The sequence below is a fragment of the Bombus vosnesenskii genome, unplaced genomic scaffold (genome assembly GCF_011952255.1).
Source record: "Bombus vosnesenskii isolate JDL3184/JDL3185 unplaced genomic scaffold, Bvos_JDL3184-5_v1.1 scf7180000014233, whole genome shotgun sequence".
NCBI classification, from domain to species: Eukaryota; Metazoa; Arthropoda; class Insecta; order Hymenoptera; family Apidae; genus Bombus; species Bombus vosnesenskii.
In genome coordinates, this window is record NW_022883410.1 from 81,665 (window position 1) to 99,758 (window position 18,094).

The 18,094-nt window shown below is 37.9% G+C and overlaps 2 protein-coding genes and 1 long non-coding RNA gene across 8 annotated transcripts; 2 read left to right on the forward strand and 1 right to left on the reverse strand.

The window, feature by feature from the left end:
• Positions 1-956: 956 nt before the first annotated feature.
• LOC117239798 (tau-tubulin kinase homolog Asator) lies at positions 957-13,648 on the reverse strand. Of its 6 annotated transcripts, none has more exons than XM_033505623.1 (15): positions 13,290-13,648; positions 9,116-9,248; positions 8,849-8,996; positions 8,499-8,713; positions 7,802-8,071; positions 7,510-7,596; positions 7,071-7,352; positions 6,817-6,985; positions 6,400-6,710; positions 6,001-6,297; positions 5,550-5,834; positions 5,175-5,442; positions 4,593-4,976; positions 1,749-2,151; positions 957-1,555 (listed from the first exon to the last, which is right to left on the reverse strand). In XM_033505623.1, the coding sequence occupies exons 1-15, from the start codon at positions 13,295-13,297 to the stop codon at positions 1,501-1,503; spliced, it is 3,315 nt and encodes a 1,104-aa protein (XP_033361514.1). In that variant the 5' UTR covers positions 13,298-13,648; the 3' UTR covers positions 957-1,500. The 6 variants fall into 6 exon arrangements, with proteins under 6 accessions (XP_033361514.1, XP_033361519.1, XP_033361518.1 ...); XM_033505628.1 differs by lacking the exon at positions 13,290-13,648 and adding an exon at positions 10,256-10,514; XM_033505627.1 differs by lacking the exon at positions 13,290-13,648 and adding an exon at positions 10,066-10,244 and having other exon boundaries at positions 9,116-9,268.
• On the forward strand, positions 10,696-11,632 carry LOC117239803. The gene is made up of 2 exons (XR_004494534.1): positions 10,696-11,050; positions 11,350-11,632. It is a non-coding gene; the product is annotated as an uncharacterized LOC117239803 (long non-coding RNA).
• A 2,163-nt stretch (positions 13,649-15,811) lies between the features above and the next one.
• Positions 15,812-18,051, forward strand: LOC117239799 (probable phosphoglycerate kinase). The gene is made up of 5 exons (XM_033505629.1): positions 15,812-16,082; positions 16,228-16,576; positions 16,692-17,030; positions 17,097-17,316; positions 17,424-18,051. The coding sequence occupies exons 1-5, from the start codon at positions 16,021-16,023 to the stop codon at positions 17,699-17,701; spliced, it is 1,248 nt and encodes a 415-aa protein (XP_033361520.1). The 5' UTR covers positions 15,812-16,020; the 3' UTR covers positions 17,702-18,051.
• Positions 18,052-18,094: the final 43 nt, after the last annotated feature.

Genomic DNA, 18,094 nt, shown 5'->3' on the forward strand with positions numbered 1-18,094 from the left:
AGGATATAACTGTTATTTTAACGTTAACGATCCTTTCTTGTTATCTTTTATTAGTTGCGTAATGGTGGTTTTTCAAAGAGTACCGGTTACCTTGATAACTCGCGAAAATTCGTTTAAAACTACTATGTATTTAAAATAAATACGGTACAACAGTTAGCGTCGTTTTTGTATATCCAGTATCGATTTTGACCATCTATATCGTGATCCATCGTACATTAGTTTTGTAAGAAAACTATCACGGAAAGTTTTGTTCAATTAGTAAAGGTTATTTCCTACAATTTGCCCTTATATTCAAATTTCTCTGTTCACTAAATGCATAATCAATAAGAATAACGTTGTACAGTCTCTTCTTACATCGGTGAACAACTAAAATTTTGCAATGCAATTTCCTATAAAGTGCAGATAACGGGATTGCAATATTTAGAAAATGAGTATTTTGTAGAAAGAATTTTGCGTAAAGCAGGGGTGCATAAAAAATGGGAAGACGATTAGGACAAGGAGGGGGGGGGGGGCAAGGAAGGAAGGGATAAGAATAAGAGAACAGTGAATGGTAGCGGGCAGGAACGGTGACGGTGGCCATGGCGATGGCGATGGCGATGGCGATGGCGATGGCGATGGCGATGGCGATGACGATGACGATGACGATGGCGATGGCGATGGCGATGGCGATGGCGGTGGCGGTGGCGGTGGCGGTGGCGGTGGCGGTGGCGATGGCGATGGCGATGGCGATGGCGATGGCGGTGGCGGTGGCGGTGGTGGCGGCGGTGGCGGTGGCGGTGGCGGTGACGGTGACGGTGGCGGTGGTGGCGACGTCGACGACGACGACGACGACGACTAGAGAAAAAGGAGAAGGAGATATGCCTTTCTTTTTTTCTTTTTCTTTCTTTTTCTTCTTTCTTCTTCTTCTTCTTCTTTTTTCTTTTTCTTTTGTTTTTTTGTTTTTTGTTTTGTTTTGAAGGAATAATTCGTTTCGAACTGTAGTTGTGTCTTTGTTAACGTATGTACCTGATAAATATTTAATGAACTTTATCCCGTCGTCACATACCTTTGTAGACTAGGAAGTACATTCTTTGAAGCACCACCAATTCATATGATTTTTGCAACAGGGTCTTACAGCTGAATGAAATACACAACTGCATCTGCAACTTGATCTAAAAGAATTTCTAACTCATTTGACGCGGGGAACTCGAAACATATCATAGCATTTCTTCGAGTCATATTCATTTCGTTTTAACGTTTAGCGTTTTAATCAAAATTGCTTTACCTAAGAAAGCAATGGTTTCTCACGTGATACGATTTCTTATGTCTTCCCTTCACGGAAAAATTAACAACTTTTATGCGACACTTTGAATCAAATCATCGTGAAATTAATATTACTTTCTTGCTTTCTCTCATACGGAAAGAAAGATTCCAGACATTCGAACGAGCAGATCGCAAGGTTTCTGCCGATCGTTGATACAAACAAATACTTGAATTCGCCTCTGCAGATGATACTGTATCTCACCATTCTTTGCTGATTATTGTCCCATCTGATATAGGTCGAAATCTGCGACATCTGTAATTTAAATGAATTAACATTCAACAATTAATACGCATAGCCAAACTATGTTATATATATATATATATATATAACATATATGTGTATAACATGTATAACACACACACACACACACACACACACACACACACACACACACACACACACACACACACACACACACACACACACACCACAGTCATATAAATACCTAGCATTATTTTCTGCAATATGAGGAGGCAGAGATGTAGGAGGTGGCGGAGGCTGAGCATTCGGTGGACCACTATTATCAGAGTCATTGTCGCTACTCTCATCGGTACGTTTAGTCGTCTCTCCTAAAAGATGCGAAGGTACTCCTCTAGGAGAAAACTTGGATAATACTTCAGAATGGGACCTGATTCTGCGTTGCGGTCTTTGAAATCGAAGATTTAATTGGCTGGCATCGGTCACATATTTTTCGCTTTGCCTTCGGCGACGTAACGCAGGAGTACATCCAGTTAAATTTTCATCTTCTGTCGAATTAGCCGACGTTAAAGGTGAAAAGATCGATGGTTCATCGGGCAATGCCAAGCAGCGTCGCAATACCTCCACTGTCAAGCGTTTGCCCTTGACAGCTAAAATTTATTACTATTAGTATCGCTAAGAAGCTATAACCAATCCTAATCGTTATAAATTGCTGTCCAAAATACGAAAAATACAACTTTCCATTTCCTTCCCCTCCCTTCCCTTCTTCCAATTACTTAAGAATTGAAAACCTTTTGATTTAATAGTACATGTTCTTAGAATCTTCAATATATAATTTATCAAACAACGAATGTGTGCACATGCATATATACGCACACACATGAGCGCATTGCTGACGTAATAAAAAAAAGAATAAGTAATAGTCGAAGGAAAGATGTACAATTTTCAAACGATAATAGTACTGTGTGGCATCTCTGTGGCATCACTGTGGCTGGGCACCTTTACAGGTAGAAGAAAGGCAAACGAGGAAAGTGGAACTAAACAATTTAAACTATAATTTTCCAAACAAACGATTATAAATATTTTCCCTTATAGCGTACTCTTCCTCATTGTAATCTTTCTGAATTGATTGTTTGCTGAAGTTTTAATATATGTGTGTCTTTAATATATATGTCGAGTTTACATTAGAATTAGGGTTAGGGGGGCGTGAAACGAATCTTCATTTAGATTACACATTGTCGTTATGCAATAGAGACGACATTGACTAGTGCAAATAGTGATTATTACAGAACTTGGCAAGTAACCGTGGTACTTAGATACTCGGGAAGCTAATGACAATGATCCTAGGCTCAATAACGAATCCGCGGTCAACGGGATAACAGGATGCACTTTCTTTCAAAGCTCAAATCGTACTCGATTTGCTTGGCTACGGTGGAAGTATAACTAAACTAACTCTTTGTTAAAACATGGAATATCCACCGAGCGTAATACGACCTCACGAGAGAATGACTTTCCGTCGCGATGATGCTGCAGAGGAAAACTATGATGGGGTGCGTCTAAGGACTTCAGAAAGTGAGGGAAACTGGCGTTGCTGTTAATTGGTCAATTTCCATGTTGGTGGTTAGAAAAAGATGCTAGCCGCCCTTGAGGGAAAGCTGCACGTGTACTGTGGAAACGCATCGACATCTGGCAATCATCTTATTCGAAGAATAGGGTCTGCATGTGGCGAACTACGGGACAGTGACCGTTGCAATGTTTACTGTCGAGTGTCACAACTATTTCCTTTTTAAGGAGAGCTATAGAATTACTCCATACCTCTGCCAGACAAAGCGTTTATCCCGTGACCGCGGCTACGTTCGGCGAATGGTTGTCGTCTCGAGCCCAAGCTCATTATCACAAATCTCGAACGAATACAATCGGATCGAATGACGACAATTGTTTAATTACGCCTATGATAGAATCTAGATTACGGTGTTAAGGGATTTTCCCAAAGTTCCAAAGGGAAGGCTCCGATGTCCTTTCCCGATGTCCCGATATGTCCCGACATATATATATTAAAACTTCAGCATATATATATATATATACACTCCTCGCCGATTTCGATACCTCTTTTTTTTAACATATTGTCAAGATCATCATTCTGAACAACTTCTTCGTATATATGTAAATATAATGGGTGCTCTCGTTTTAGTTTTCGAGTTATACAAAAAACTATGTTTGGTATTATATTTGTATGTACTTTCTTTCTATATTTTATACAAGACTGTATATTAGATATTATAATTATTGCGTGCATATGCGCGCGTATGTCCCAATTATAATTGTGTTGCTGTAGCTACACTATAATTGGTATTGTTACTGCTCGGTTATACAGCCGATATATGTCTTTCATGGTGACCGGGTACGCTTGTAACAAATAAGTTCCTGACAAATTTGCTGATAGAATACATGTAGTACTTATCCCTGGGAGACCGCACCACTCGCGGATGGCTCGCCACCACTTCTCAATAGCCTAATCCTACCTATTCCTTTTTTCATTTGGAATTCAGTGACTGAAATTTTTATTATTTCTTCCCATTGCTTATATGTTGCTATGAAGATATTGAAAAAGGTCTATACGATATATTAAAAACCAGTTTTACGCGACATATGTAATACCAAACATAGTTGCGTGTATAACTCGAAATCTAAGACTGGGCAGTCGTGATATTTATAAAATAAAGTTGTTCAGAACGATGACTTTGACAACATACTTCAAGGACATTGAAATCGATAAGGGAGTGGCTATCGGGTATTGTGCGTGATATTCGTGTAGAAGTGGGACTTTGTAATTCTGTAAGGAAAGCAATATATATTATATATATATCAACGATGGCTTTGTCGTTTTTAAGGAATTCTCAGCCTGTAAACTTTATCGATTACAAAAGCGACCAAACTCGTGAAGAACAGGAAGAACAGAAATCGTAAAACTTGTACAATCGAATCTGTACAGTATTAAAACATGTAACGCATGTGAGTTCGGGAAGATAGGTAAAATTAAAATAGATAGATAAAATTACAGTGTAAGCTAAAAAAAAAAAGTCTTACTAACTAGCGTCTTTTTCTCTGGCTGTAGCCGAAGGTGTAGACGATATTTCTACTTCATTTCCCATGATGCTTTTGGTATTTTGCGTATTCGTTTCTGGTGTTGATTCCGATAATGAACATCTCGGACTTTTAACCGGAATTGGAATTTTGCTGACAGTATTATAAGTCCTATTAGAGACCTCCTTTTCTTTATCGTCCTTATATTCACGAAGTGATACTACGTTCGGTATAGTGGTCCAGGCAGTGATAGTGTTGCTCTCCTTGTGCACGGTATCATCGATAGGCGCTCGATTTTCAACAGCATCGTCGTATATCGATGGTTCTTCCCTTTCCGGATTAGGATTATCTAGGATTGCCGGACTGTCTACTGTACCGTTTGTCATTTTTCCTATAAAATTGCATTAAATGAATGTAAAATCACGAAGGTAATAGCGACATATGATATGATACGATAATAACCACAACAAGAACATATAACCGCCAGCAACAACAACAACAGCACTGCGATGGCAACATAGTAACAAAATCTTTGAAAACTTTCGAGATCGGGTAAAGATATAGTAAATTAAAGCGTTTCTATATTTACTTTGCAACGGCTCTCTATCCGCGGTGGTTTGTACAACGGTTGCACCACCTGTTGCATCAACTACTCTAATTTCTAGTCTTCCAGCTACTGCTTCCTCCTCTTCTTCTCCTCCAGGTGTGCTGGGTATTGTGTTTGGTGGTGAAAAAGCAACTGCTGGTACGCTCGCCCTTCGTGGTGGAGGGCTTTGTCTCGGTTCGTCGTAACGTGTAGCTATATTTCTCATGACATCAACCTCGTACAACAAATCATCGAATGCGGCTTGTTGAACCTGTTATTGGAAAACAATACGTAGCTCTATAAAACTTCAAATATGTATGATATATATATATATATATATCATACATATATCGAAGGGCGTATATAATGGTTACGGACCAACGGTGCTTCGAGGTACGCGCGAACATGCGGGGCCAACGCAGGAACGCTCCAAGCGCGAGGAAGCGCACTTTGAAGATCCGGATATTTCTCAATGCCAGCAATATTTAAGCACCTATGAGGAGCCGCAGGCTTCGTAGAATCTTCACTTATTCGTGAGAGGGCAGTTGGTATTATTGAATGTTGCGGTGCGATCGACGTGGTTGATTGAACCACTGTCGTTTTCGCATCGATAGATGCAGGTACTGAAGTTGCGATGGTCACAGCATCACTACCAACTGTCGACTATAAATTAAAATTTGATAAGATCAAATTAATTATGCGCAATAATGCGTGTCAAAACAGACCGCGGAAACTTTTTATTTGTATGCAAAACTTAATCAAAAACTTGACTATCGAAATTGGATTCTGTAACGTAATTTATGATAACATGATCATTTTAAACAGTTACCTGCGGAACCATAATTGGCATGTTGGTCCCTTTATGCTCGGGACTCTGTAAATTCTCTCCTTTCCATTCGTTGTCAGTCTCTTCAGAATCGTCAAATTGTGATTTCCACTGAGAAGCGAGGGTCAGGCCACCACCACCTTTCGTCACTTGTTGCAACGCCGATACATTGTCGTCATCTATCTGCGCGAACTGAGTTATGGAACAGTCCCTTATTGCGGCGCGACTAGCTCTTGTTTGTTGACGTCCATCTGTTCTTCTTCGCGGTTCTCTTTTCAATGGTTCTCTTTGTTCCGTAACCTGTCAGGATATACATCCAAAAAGGAATAGACATGAATTAAAAACAAACAATCTTTTATATTGTTTGAGTTTAGTAAATAGCTTTTACGATTTTATACACACAGGGCTCTGATTGCCAACGTATTTTGGATTGGTAACGTCGTAGGAACAATAAGAGGCATCGACTTCAGTTTGTACACGAGGACTGGGAGGTTCGCCAGGCGTTGCCTCGGGCGCAGATGTTACTCGTAATCGAGCAAATGTTGCGCCACTTGCGGATTTCCTTAATGGCGCTGCAGCATTAGCTCCAATTTTATTGCGAGGAACTTCTGAAGCAGAACGAGCGGATGCCATTAAAGCGTCTCCTTCGTTGTCTACCACGCCTGTTTGTGGTTCTGCTGCCATCGAAACTGCACGCCTCTTTTTAGGCGAGTCTGTAGAAATGAAATGGTAAAGGTACACGCGAACAAACATGTATCAAGCTAAGCACTTGCTTAAGATATTTTCTAATAAATGAAATCTTATTTTGAAGGTAATAACCTTGAGCCTGTTGCCCAGCTTGTTGATGAGTGTTATCCATTGTAGGTATTGTGGCGTTACAATTTTTATCTCGGCCGTGATTGCTGATAGCTGACGTAAACGGCACCGAAGATCCTTCTACTCCACGTTGTTTATTTCTTCTACATATACTTTCATAATCCATTTGTGCCTGTAAAATATATGCTGAAATATATCCGCCGTAATTTATACGCAGCTAGTGATATCTAGTAAACGTTTCTATTTAATCTCTTTACGTCTAATTCCTTTCTGTTATCGGGTTCGACGTTTTCTTGATTGTTCGTATCGACGTTCGGCGTGGTTGGTGCTTGATTGATCGTCGTAGCTGTGGTCAGTACTGGAGGCATGGCGACCTGGTAGTTACTAGGTAGAGACCTGGTAGTCGGTAAACTTTCGTTCGATATAAATGGCCTCTCCCAATCATAGGGATCAGTAGCTTTCACTCCTCTACGTTTCAAGCAACGTTCGAATAGACCTGCCAGCATCGCATAATCTGGTTTATCTGCGTATCCCAAACTCTAAAAATGGATATTCCATTCATTGCTCGATCACATGCATTAATTAGAAGACGATATAATATTATCATTATCTATTAAGTGTTATATATCACATAACCATATTGAATAAAAATAGCTGGCTTTTTGAAACATGTAAAAGAATATTAAGATCGCATACCTGAATATGTTCCAAAAAAACACGGAGATCCGCTGGAAGATGTTTTAAAAGTAAGCGATGATCGTACTTTTCTTTCATGAGACCCACCTAGACGAAGAAACGAAAGATGGATGAGGCGCGGAAGGGAGAAAGGGAAGGAAGGAGGGAGGGAGGGAAAAAGTTAGAGACGGAGAGAGAGAGAGAGAGAGAAAAGGAAAAACGATACATTAAAGCTTAGGCGAGATCATTTTTTTATGGTGAAGAAGACGCGTATCGGTCAATTAAGCCAAGAGTACTTGTAACATTGGTATACCTGTTCTTTATCCTTTATTTTTCGCCATGGAAGTTGTCCATTAACAAACTCTACCAACATATAAAATAATGACCACAAATCGTCGTGTCTGCCCATTTCTTTGTTTTTGTGCGCATTCACCGATGCGTACCGGACGGTTCCCCTAAATCCTGCCGCGCTACGAGGTGGTCTAACTTCACCAGTACCCGTCGTGAATTGACGAGCCAAACCAAAGTCTAACATATAAACTAACTTCGATGTATGCGGAAGTCGTCCCATTGAAAAGTTTGACTGCAAAGATAACATTAATTATACAGAACGAGTTGCAACTTTTGCCATAGCGATTAATAACGAATACCATTTTCGTGAAGTATCAATATCATCTTTTAATTAATGAACATGTATCTTATCTCGATTGAACATAAATTTTATAATAATAATAAATTTTGATATGATATAAATAAGTGCATGGTAAAAGTGCGAATAGTAAAAGTGACTGACTGAAATTGGAAGAAAATATGCGTATGCGATGCCCACACATTGGTCGATCATAGGTGTATATTGTACATTAATGGAAAAAGAACATGGAAATCATTACATCGATACAAATTGGAAATTGGTTTCGAAAGATAATAGGGACAACGAGGAAGAAATAGCAAGAACTTTCTTGAAATTAGACACTATTCTGAGAATGTTGTACAAATTAAGATAAACTTACAGGTTTGATGTCTCTATGAAGGAAGCCTACTTGATGTATGCTTTCAATTGCTTTGAGAATTTGAAATCCTAAACGGAGAGTAGTAGATAATGAGAAAGCACCACGAGGCTGAGCACGTCGTAACTCGGCTAAATTTTTTCCTTGCAACTGCATTACAACATAATTGAATCGATCATTACGGCCACAACCTATAAACCTACACACATGTTCTCGGCCTGCAATAGGGAATGACAAGCATTCATTAACAAAGATAAAAGCGATATTTACCTTGGGTATTATATGTATATATGGTATATAAATCATGCCTTTACGCTAATTTAGTTCTATATAATTATAAGATTACAACATACCCTGAAGTTTTTTCAATACTGCTACTTCCATCTTAAGAACTTGCTTTGATTGACGTGCTGATTCAACTTTCAATGCAACTTGCTCTTTGGTCATCAAGTCTAGCCCTTCATAAATTTCACCAAACCCACCCCCTCCTATTCTCCTGACCTGCATAGAGAAGAAATTACTGGGTAAACTAAAATAGACAAGATACTTTGGGAATTGGTAGTTTGGAGAAGCAAAAGAAAAAGACGGAGACTTAGAAAAGAAGATATAGATTGACTCACGACTTTCCAGCGTTCTTTGACCACATGGCCAGGTTGCAGCAAATCCTCGCTCATCATAGTTATATTATTATTCTGATCCGTACTTTCGTCGCCTACATTCCTTGGCTGCAATGTAGTAGAGTGATCGGGATGCCTAGAATGCGCAAGCGAACCCTATTACGAGATTCGTTAAAAATTAAAAAGAATATTCGCATGCTGGTGTAGGTCTTCGGTCTTGTATTAGCCTCTGGCCGATACGCGACAAGCAACGATGCGAGCAAGCAAGAATAGGTAGAAAGATGGAAGAAGAATCAAAATGAATCGCGACGTAATGCAGTAAGTGGAATGCGAAACAGCTCGACCCGACGCAGCGAACTTTACAGCTGTCAACGTGAGACAAACGACACACCCTGTACGGTTGTGACAGGTTAGGTTTTTAACCTAAAGCATATTATAGTACGATTACAGTAGGAAATTGGTCGATACTGAGCGCCCTGTGTTAGGCAGCCATGATTACGCGCGAGCAAAGGGTGCATCGGGCATGAAGGGGGCGATCGTCTACTCTACCAATCGTTCAACCACGTTCAATCGTTCGACCCGTCACCTGGTGTCACGTTTGGTTCCTTCTGCTATCCTTGCCCCGAATCGCTTGCAAAATTTCTCTGTTCGTACCCGCAACAACGCGAATTTTCGCCAAAGAAATTTTTGTTCGAGCTTCTAATCTGTTCTAGCTTGGATTAACTATTATTACGAACAGAGCCGAACAAGGCCGAGCTTAGTGATTATAAACCAAGAGGGGAAGCGCAGCTAAGGAAAAGATATATAGCTTTGCTTCCTTCGTCCTAAAAAAAAAACTCTAGCCGCGTAGAACTTTTCATTGTACTATAGCATTATCATTTAGCTTTTCCTAAATTCAACGCGCACGATCCACCAACCAATCCAAATATGATCAGTACTTCATTTCCACTAACAATGTCGTTTGGTAATCGTTGATGACGTTTCTACACAATCCGAATTCTTCTCAGCCAGTGCTTTATGTTATTTCACGATCCCGCACGATTCCCGTTTCCATCTCTTTTCTTTCCCTCGTTTTCCCCCTTTTCCCCGATTCTTTCTACCACTACTTCCTCCCCTTCCTATTAGTTTCTGTCTTCACCTCACCCTTTCGTATTCCTCCTTCCTTTCCTTTCCTTCGCTCACCCTCCCACACTCTCACCCTACCACACCCCACCCTACCCCACCAATCCTTCCTAACTGTTTCTCTCACTTGAACGCGGTCCTTCGATCCTTCCTAATCTTATTTTATCCGAATTTCTATTACACTGTTCTTTCTACTCTTACGATCACTATTTTCACCACCGATCAAACATATCAAATATGTTCATCAATGCTCTAGTAGATATGCCCGTCAAACACCGATGGAACGGCCATTTTTCGATTTCGTACCACGGCATTCGTAATGCTTATAAACGCCGCAAGATAGCGACCTGAATGCTCGATCGATCTTCACCGTCCTATCTTTTCCCTCTATGATTTCAAACATTTCGCGATTCAATCATTAGTATTTCGGAATTAAACGTTCTAGGCCTTCCGTGCCGTACGCATTTCTCTCTCTTCTTTCTTTCTTTCCTTCTTTCTTCTTTCCTTTCATAAAAATTCACCGCGTATTTCACAGCGTTTCCTCTTTCATTCCATTCTATTTTTATTACTGTGTTACAAAACAGCGTCCACCGCAAAAAGTTATTACCGTTAACATTTTCACGTATCCATCCATTGTTTTGCATGTTACGCTCCTTTACGTATGTATCATAGATAATTGTTATTATATTTTATCTGTCTCCAGTTTTATTAATAGCTTTAATAATGGCTACACCATGACTATGCGCAAAAGTAAAAAATATTATAAAGAGTATTCATGCTTAGAAGAAACTAATGAGAAGGAAACGACTCAAATCTGTAAGTACACCTTTTTTAGTAATTTCGAGTAATAGCTGTATATGTACACGTATTACATAGCTATATATTTTATTACGTTCGACATAATACAATAGGATACGCGCATTACCAATTATAAATGATTTTTACTGAACTTTACTGATCGTCAAATTTTTTTGATACTACCTTGAATATTGTCGTGACGTATTCACCTGTTTGACTAATTTCTTTCATTGTCATTAAGAATAAGACGGAGGATAACACGTTTAGATGTGTACACAGTAGTAGATGATAAAGGCTTCTCGTTTTTATCTAAACAGGAATCAATGAATCCGAAGAATTCTTATGTCTTGTATCACGATGCAAAATCGATTCAAGTACCTATCTACTTACATAGAAGACATATCGATCGCTGTATCGTATTTATACTCGTGCTCGTGGTACTTACGATTCTTTTGCGATTACCGTTATTATTTTACTATTTTTGTAGCATAAATCGTATATATTTTTTGTAAATGATTCTAATGAAACGAAAGCACTTTATGTATAAGAGATTTGGACCTATGAAAATATAATTTTAAGCGATGCGAGCAGAGGATATTACAGATTGAGTATACTTTTTTAAAAACCGGAAGGCATTACAAACTTGTTACATATTAACTGTAAGTGTACATTTTACATTTGTGCCGATCTTCGAGTATTTTCGAGCTTTTCAAAAAGTATCCAAGTATTTTTCAAGTTTCCAGATAAGTATTTCTTCCGCTAACCATACCTATATATATGTATTTACTTACTTATGCGTGTGTATATCCCAATGTGAACGGTTTTAAGGTCTACATATGTAAGTAATCGCATCGAACTTGTTAACACCTCTTTTCGAAACAACTAATTTAAAAGTTGTTACTTCTTCTCCGGAAATATGTAAACGAAGGCAATGTTTAGCCATTGGGGCTAGGATTTTAATTTCGAACAGATTCTGGTTCCCTTAGCTTTGCAGTTGTAAATTTGTATGTGTTTGAGGATGAGATGGGAAAAAGAGATATCTTTATATCTATGAAAGTTTAGACACAAATTAAGTCAGCTAGTGACATTGATCGATGTAAGTAAATGACATGATATATAGTTGAGAGTTGGTCCAGATACCATACCTAACAACGGCATGGCCGAATCGCGTGCGTGCGTGCGAATTTATTGTTAGTCACGCAGAAGCCGTGCATTTCTCACATGTTCGTGAACGAATGTCATGCTCAAGGTAAGAATTGTTCTTTTATTCGGGTCGATTCTATTTATCGTTTAAAAAAGAAACAACACACATGTATATGTATGCAGAAGATAATAATCGTAAATAAAAAAGTTGAACGTTTTTTTTTTTTTTTTTTTTTTATAGAAAAATTAATTTAGAGTTAATAAGATGAACTATCGATTGCCGATTGTGAATAGGCGTTTCTATAAATTTAAATGATTTTAAGCTGTTTTATGAATGCAAACGTACGATACAATCACTTTCATTTTAGAATTTCGCGACCTATGTTGATAAAGGAACAAATATTTTACTGCGGCGATTAAAGTGTTCGCAACGGTTCTTTGGATTTCGAATAAGATTTTAAATAGGAGGACGCGCAATTGTTCTTTTGATCAGCGTTCGACCGTCTTTTCGCACATGTTTAATAAAAATCGAGTAATGAAATTTCGAAATGCTTAAATTACTAACTCCATTCGCCAGAGGGCATAATTTAAGTTTAAACGTCTATTTTTAAACGACCCCACTTTGTGTGTGTGCGTGCGCGCGCGCGCGTGTGCGTGTGTGCGTGTCATGAAACGTAAAGTAGCATCTTTCTCCGCGCCAAGGTATTTTTCTAAGTAGCTTTGCTGCTTGTAAATTTTAGCCAGTGTCAATGTTAAGCATCTTTGTTGCGATCATTCATCTCTGCTTCTTTTTCCCATAGACATGTTTAAATTATAAAAACTTGAAAGTTATACATATATTATGTATTACGTATATATTATATGGATACAATCGAACACGTTCGTGTACGTAATTTTTTAAAGTTCAAAATACGCAATTTGTCAGGCGTTTCGGTAAAATTTACGTATTTATATAGAAAGGTAAAAACAAGTGGCGGGTTAGAGAACGCAAAGAAGATATAGAAACATATAGAAAAGGAACACAAGTTCCTTTCCTGGAAAGGGATAGAAAGGAAAAAAAGTTGAGTAGGAAGTCGAAATTTGAGGGTATATCTCAAAAGAGATAATCACATACCACTTCATAGTTTCAAGTAAAGACAAAGCACATAAAGATTGTGCCAAGTGGAAAGTTGGTTACACAAAGACGAAGACGACGACGACGACGACGACGACGACGTCAAGTAGAATAATTACGATGACGTTTGCGTGTAGCGGACGGTGGTAACAACGATAACAGTAGCAAGGGCGATAGTAATAGTAGATCGATGCGTCGATCGATGCGAGATTCGGCACTAGAAACGAACGAACAATTCGATCGGTTACTCGGATGGAATCGATATAAACGTAGCGCGATTTCTAGTGAATGGTTTCACGATCCTCCTCATCTAGGGCACGAATCAGCGAACGAATACAATTCGTCGCCGCGATCTAGATAACACCGTGAGTTCGTTTACGAACCGGTGGCCCAAGTTCTCTGACGACGAGCGAGTTAGAGCCAGAAAGCGAATCGTCGCGTTCCACTGGCATTGGACATTGGACACACACTGACACGAGGCACGATCAGCGTGATGTTCCGTTTCTTCCATCGCCGCCTCCTTCCCTCCTCGATCGTCCCTGCCATCCAACCCGTTCCCCCGTCAGTAGTGGCCTACGAAGCCGCACACCTTGAACCGAACCGATTGCGGACGCTACTGTTACATATGTATATGTACGTAAGTATATCTGATACCAGCTACACGCTTTCGGTACACATCTATCAAACTGTTTTTCTCTCTTCTTTCTCGCAAACGTGTATCTATTCTAGTCTATTGTTCTATTGTTCACGCATAATTAGCAATTACATAATCTTCCATAATCTTCCATAATCTTTCACTGTTATTCTATATTCCATAATACATAATTATATAATTACATATACAATATCTAATCGATTAGTTGATTAATCAGTTTATGATATGTCCACTTATTAGTGATCTCATGTCAAATATGTATGTATTTGATATTTAATGGTCGACGATGATGAGAAATGCAAATTTCATTTTTTTTGATCAAGAGAAAAGAAAATCGGTAAAGATTTAACTGATTTCAATAGAAATCCGATAATTCCGCCAATTACAAGCATAAAGTATATATATATATATATATACATATTATTGGTTCGCGACATGTCGATCGACACTGTTCGTACTACATATCTTACTATGGGATTACGTTACTGCGAAATGTATAACGATTACACAAATGTTTGCGTAAATGTAATACATAATACATGATAATACATGACGGTATTCCTACTTTTTTTCGGACGTTGTGCCAAATTAAATGATTTTAGCCGAAATTCTTTGTGAGAAAATATACACGGCTATATTTCGCGTATTTCGTCTTCGCATTTAGCAACGTTGTGTTATTTCGGTACAGCATCGGTTAGAACATGCTCGCACGAGATTCACACGATTCTTATATTCAACGAATATCAAAACCAATTTTTCTAGATAGTCGCCAACGATAACCGATTCACTTCATCGTCTTTCGTGTATAGAACAACCTTTAATTCTGTTTTCATCGAAATACGATCAATTACGGAAATCGAAATCCCATAACCGGGAAGGACGAAGGAACTACAAAAAAGAAGAAGATATTAATCCAGTGTATATATATACCGCACAACATATTACTACACGCGCGCATACAAACACGTGTGTGAATGATGGAATGCTAATTTTCAATTTCTCTACGTAATTCAATTATTCTATGTTATATCTTTTATATCAAACAAATGAACTGGGCGTGACTATGCTACTATGCCAGAATCGAGAATAGCAACGGTTGAACGAAATACCGGAATACCAGACGTTGATTGAACACCGCTTATGGAACATAAGTAGTTCTGTCCATGCTCGTATCAACGATAATATATCCAATTGTCGAGTCGATTAACCATTTTCATTGTTTCACTTATATACTTTAATAATGCATTCGTTTGATCACTGTAAATAATTTCTATATCTTTGTGTTAGTACATAGTTGATTAAATTTCATATTTTCCATACTCCTTGACACTTTTCGTAAGTAATAATTCACACATCTCGCCTATTGTCAGATACATATAATGTACATGTATACATATATATACACATACATGTACGTAAATAATATGCGAATGTTAATCTACCTTCCACGTATGTAGTATGATATTTGTCGGTTAAAATTGAGTCGCTGTTATCTTTCTCACATTTTACAACAATTGTTGCAAAGATTATCGAGTGGTACGAACTTACCGATGGCATATTAATCTAATTCATATTCGTTCAATTATACGTTTAATACATATTATATATGTAATTGTTATATATGTATATATGTATGTATTAATACGATTTTTCGTATTTTGTTTCTTGTCGTCTGTTTTTGTTAATTTGTCCATTAATTTCCACTCAAAATAATTCGTATAACTTCATTGAAAATATTTATGCGACATGTAAGTATGTTACAAACACAAAGATAAGTAACGGATCAAAGTTCAACAGCGTTTTGACATCCTCCTTATTGTCTCGGTTTCTCTGGTTGTTCTAATGCGAACAGTTCAAAAGATTTTCAGAGGTCGCTGTATTCGTCGACCTTTCTTTGACTTTGTTGAGCCAAAGCGTCACGACGATAGGAGATACTTGAAAGTAATCGGGAGTTTTGCCAGTAGCTGCAACGCTAAACGAAGTGGATTAAAATCCAGAAGCGATAATAACACGTTTCCTGTTATACGTAATACTGTATCAAGTTCACATATTCAAACATATTCAAAATTCAGAGGCATGGCGCTAAACAAGCTCAGCATCGATAAAGTGGATCTTACGGATAAACGCGTTCTCATACGGTATAACTCTTTTTTACCTAGAAAATGATTATTACGTAAAATGCGTAACTATACCAAGTAACATATCAAAGTTTTAGGTTAAATAATTTAAATAATAAATTTAACCTTATGGTACTCGTGAACATTAACTTCATTGCTGCTATAGGGTAGATTTCAATGTACCTTTGAAGGATGGTAAAATCACCAATAACCAGAGAATCGTTGCTGCTTTGGATACAATCAAATATGCTCTTGAAAAAAAAGCAAAATCTGTTGTTTTAATGTCACACTTGGGACGTCCAGATGGTAAACGAGATATGAAATACTCTCTTAAACCTGTTGCGGAAGAACTAAAGTCCTTACTTGGAAAGGAGATTCTATTCTTGAACGACTGTGTCGGATCTGAGATTGAAACCGCGTGTGCCAATCCAGTGCCTGGAACTATTATCTTACTTGAAAACTTAAGATTTCACATAGAAGAAGAAGGTAAAGGAATAGGAGCAGATGGAGCCAAAGTAAGCAAATTACATGCTATTGTTTACATGCTATATAATAGATTTGACTAGGTAAAACCAACAAACTGTTACTGTTTTTTATTTTCCTTTCTTTTTTCTTTCTCTCTCTTTTTAGGTAAAAGCAGAGAAGGAAAAAGTAGAGGAATTTAGGAAATCATTGAGAAAATTAGGAGACATTTATATTAACGATGCCTTTGGTACAGCCCATCGAGCTCACAGCTCTATGCTTGGTGAAGGATATGAAACAAGAGCAAGTGGTTTTCTTCTGAAAAAAGAATTGGAATATTTTGCTAAAGCGCTGGATAATCCTGAAAGGCCATTCCTGGCTATACTAGGTGGTGCCAAAGTTGCAGATAAAATACAGTTGATTAATAATTTGCTGGATAAAGTTAATGAGATGATCATAGCTGGTGGAATGGCTTACACCTTTCTAAAGATATCGAAAAACATGAAGGTAAATACAGCACGGTAAACTGGTGTTTGAAATATCTAAATTAAAAGTATAATGTTCGTGTTCCAGATTGGTAATTCATTATTTGACGAAGAGGGTGCGAAAATCGTTAATGAATTATTATCTAAAGCTGAGAGAAATAAAGTTCAAATACATCTGCCCGTTGATTTCGTTATCGCAGACAAATTCGCAGAAAATGCAGCTGTTGGTGCTGCGGATGTAGAAAATGGTATACCCGATGGTTGGATGGGACTTGACAACGGACCAAGATCAAGCACCTTATTTAGTGGTAAATACTATTCATTTATTCTCAGTCATCGACATGTATCTGAGATTTTCAGATAAATTAATATCGTAAAAATATTTGTTTATAACCATATCCAATTTAATGCACAGAACCTATTAAGAGAGCAAAAACAATCGTATGGAATGGCCCGGCAGGTGTCTTTGAATTTGAAAATTTTAGTAAAGGTACAAAGAGCTTAATGGACAATGTTGTAGAGACAACGTCACGAGGTACTATTACCATAATCGGTGGTGGTGATACAGCCACTTGCGCTGCTAAATGGAAAACAGAAGATAAAGTAAGCCATGTGAGCACCGGTGGTGGCGCGAGTTTAGAACTTCTTGAAGGAAAGATTTTACCGGGAGTTGCGGCCCTCTCTCCGTTATAATCTCTGCTCGATGTCATTTACATCTTTAGATTTTGGTTAGCATCTTTATTTAAAAGATGTTAATTTTCTTTAATTACCAAACTAGCATCGTAGTATAATGAAATAAAATAAAATAGGATATTTATCGCTGTGTATAAATTACCTTAGTAATCTATACCGTATCGGTATAATTTATGTTTGGAAAATTCCTTTTGCTTTCACATGTGAGATACATCTGCATTCGCGAATATAAAAAGCATAAAATATATTTATAATCATATAAAAACAATTACATATATACTAGATGTAACGTTCCAATATCATTGTTGAAATTGTTAAATTCTGCATACTATTATTTCCTTGTGTGACGATTTTTCTATCAAAAACGACATACGATGTTCAATAAGAATGCCG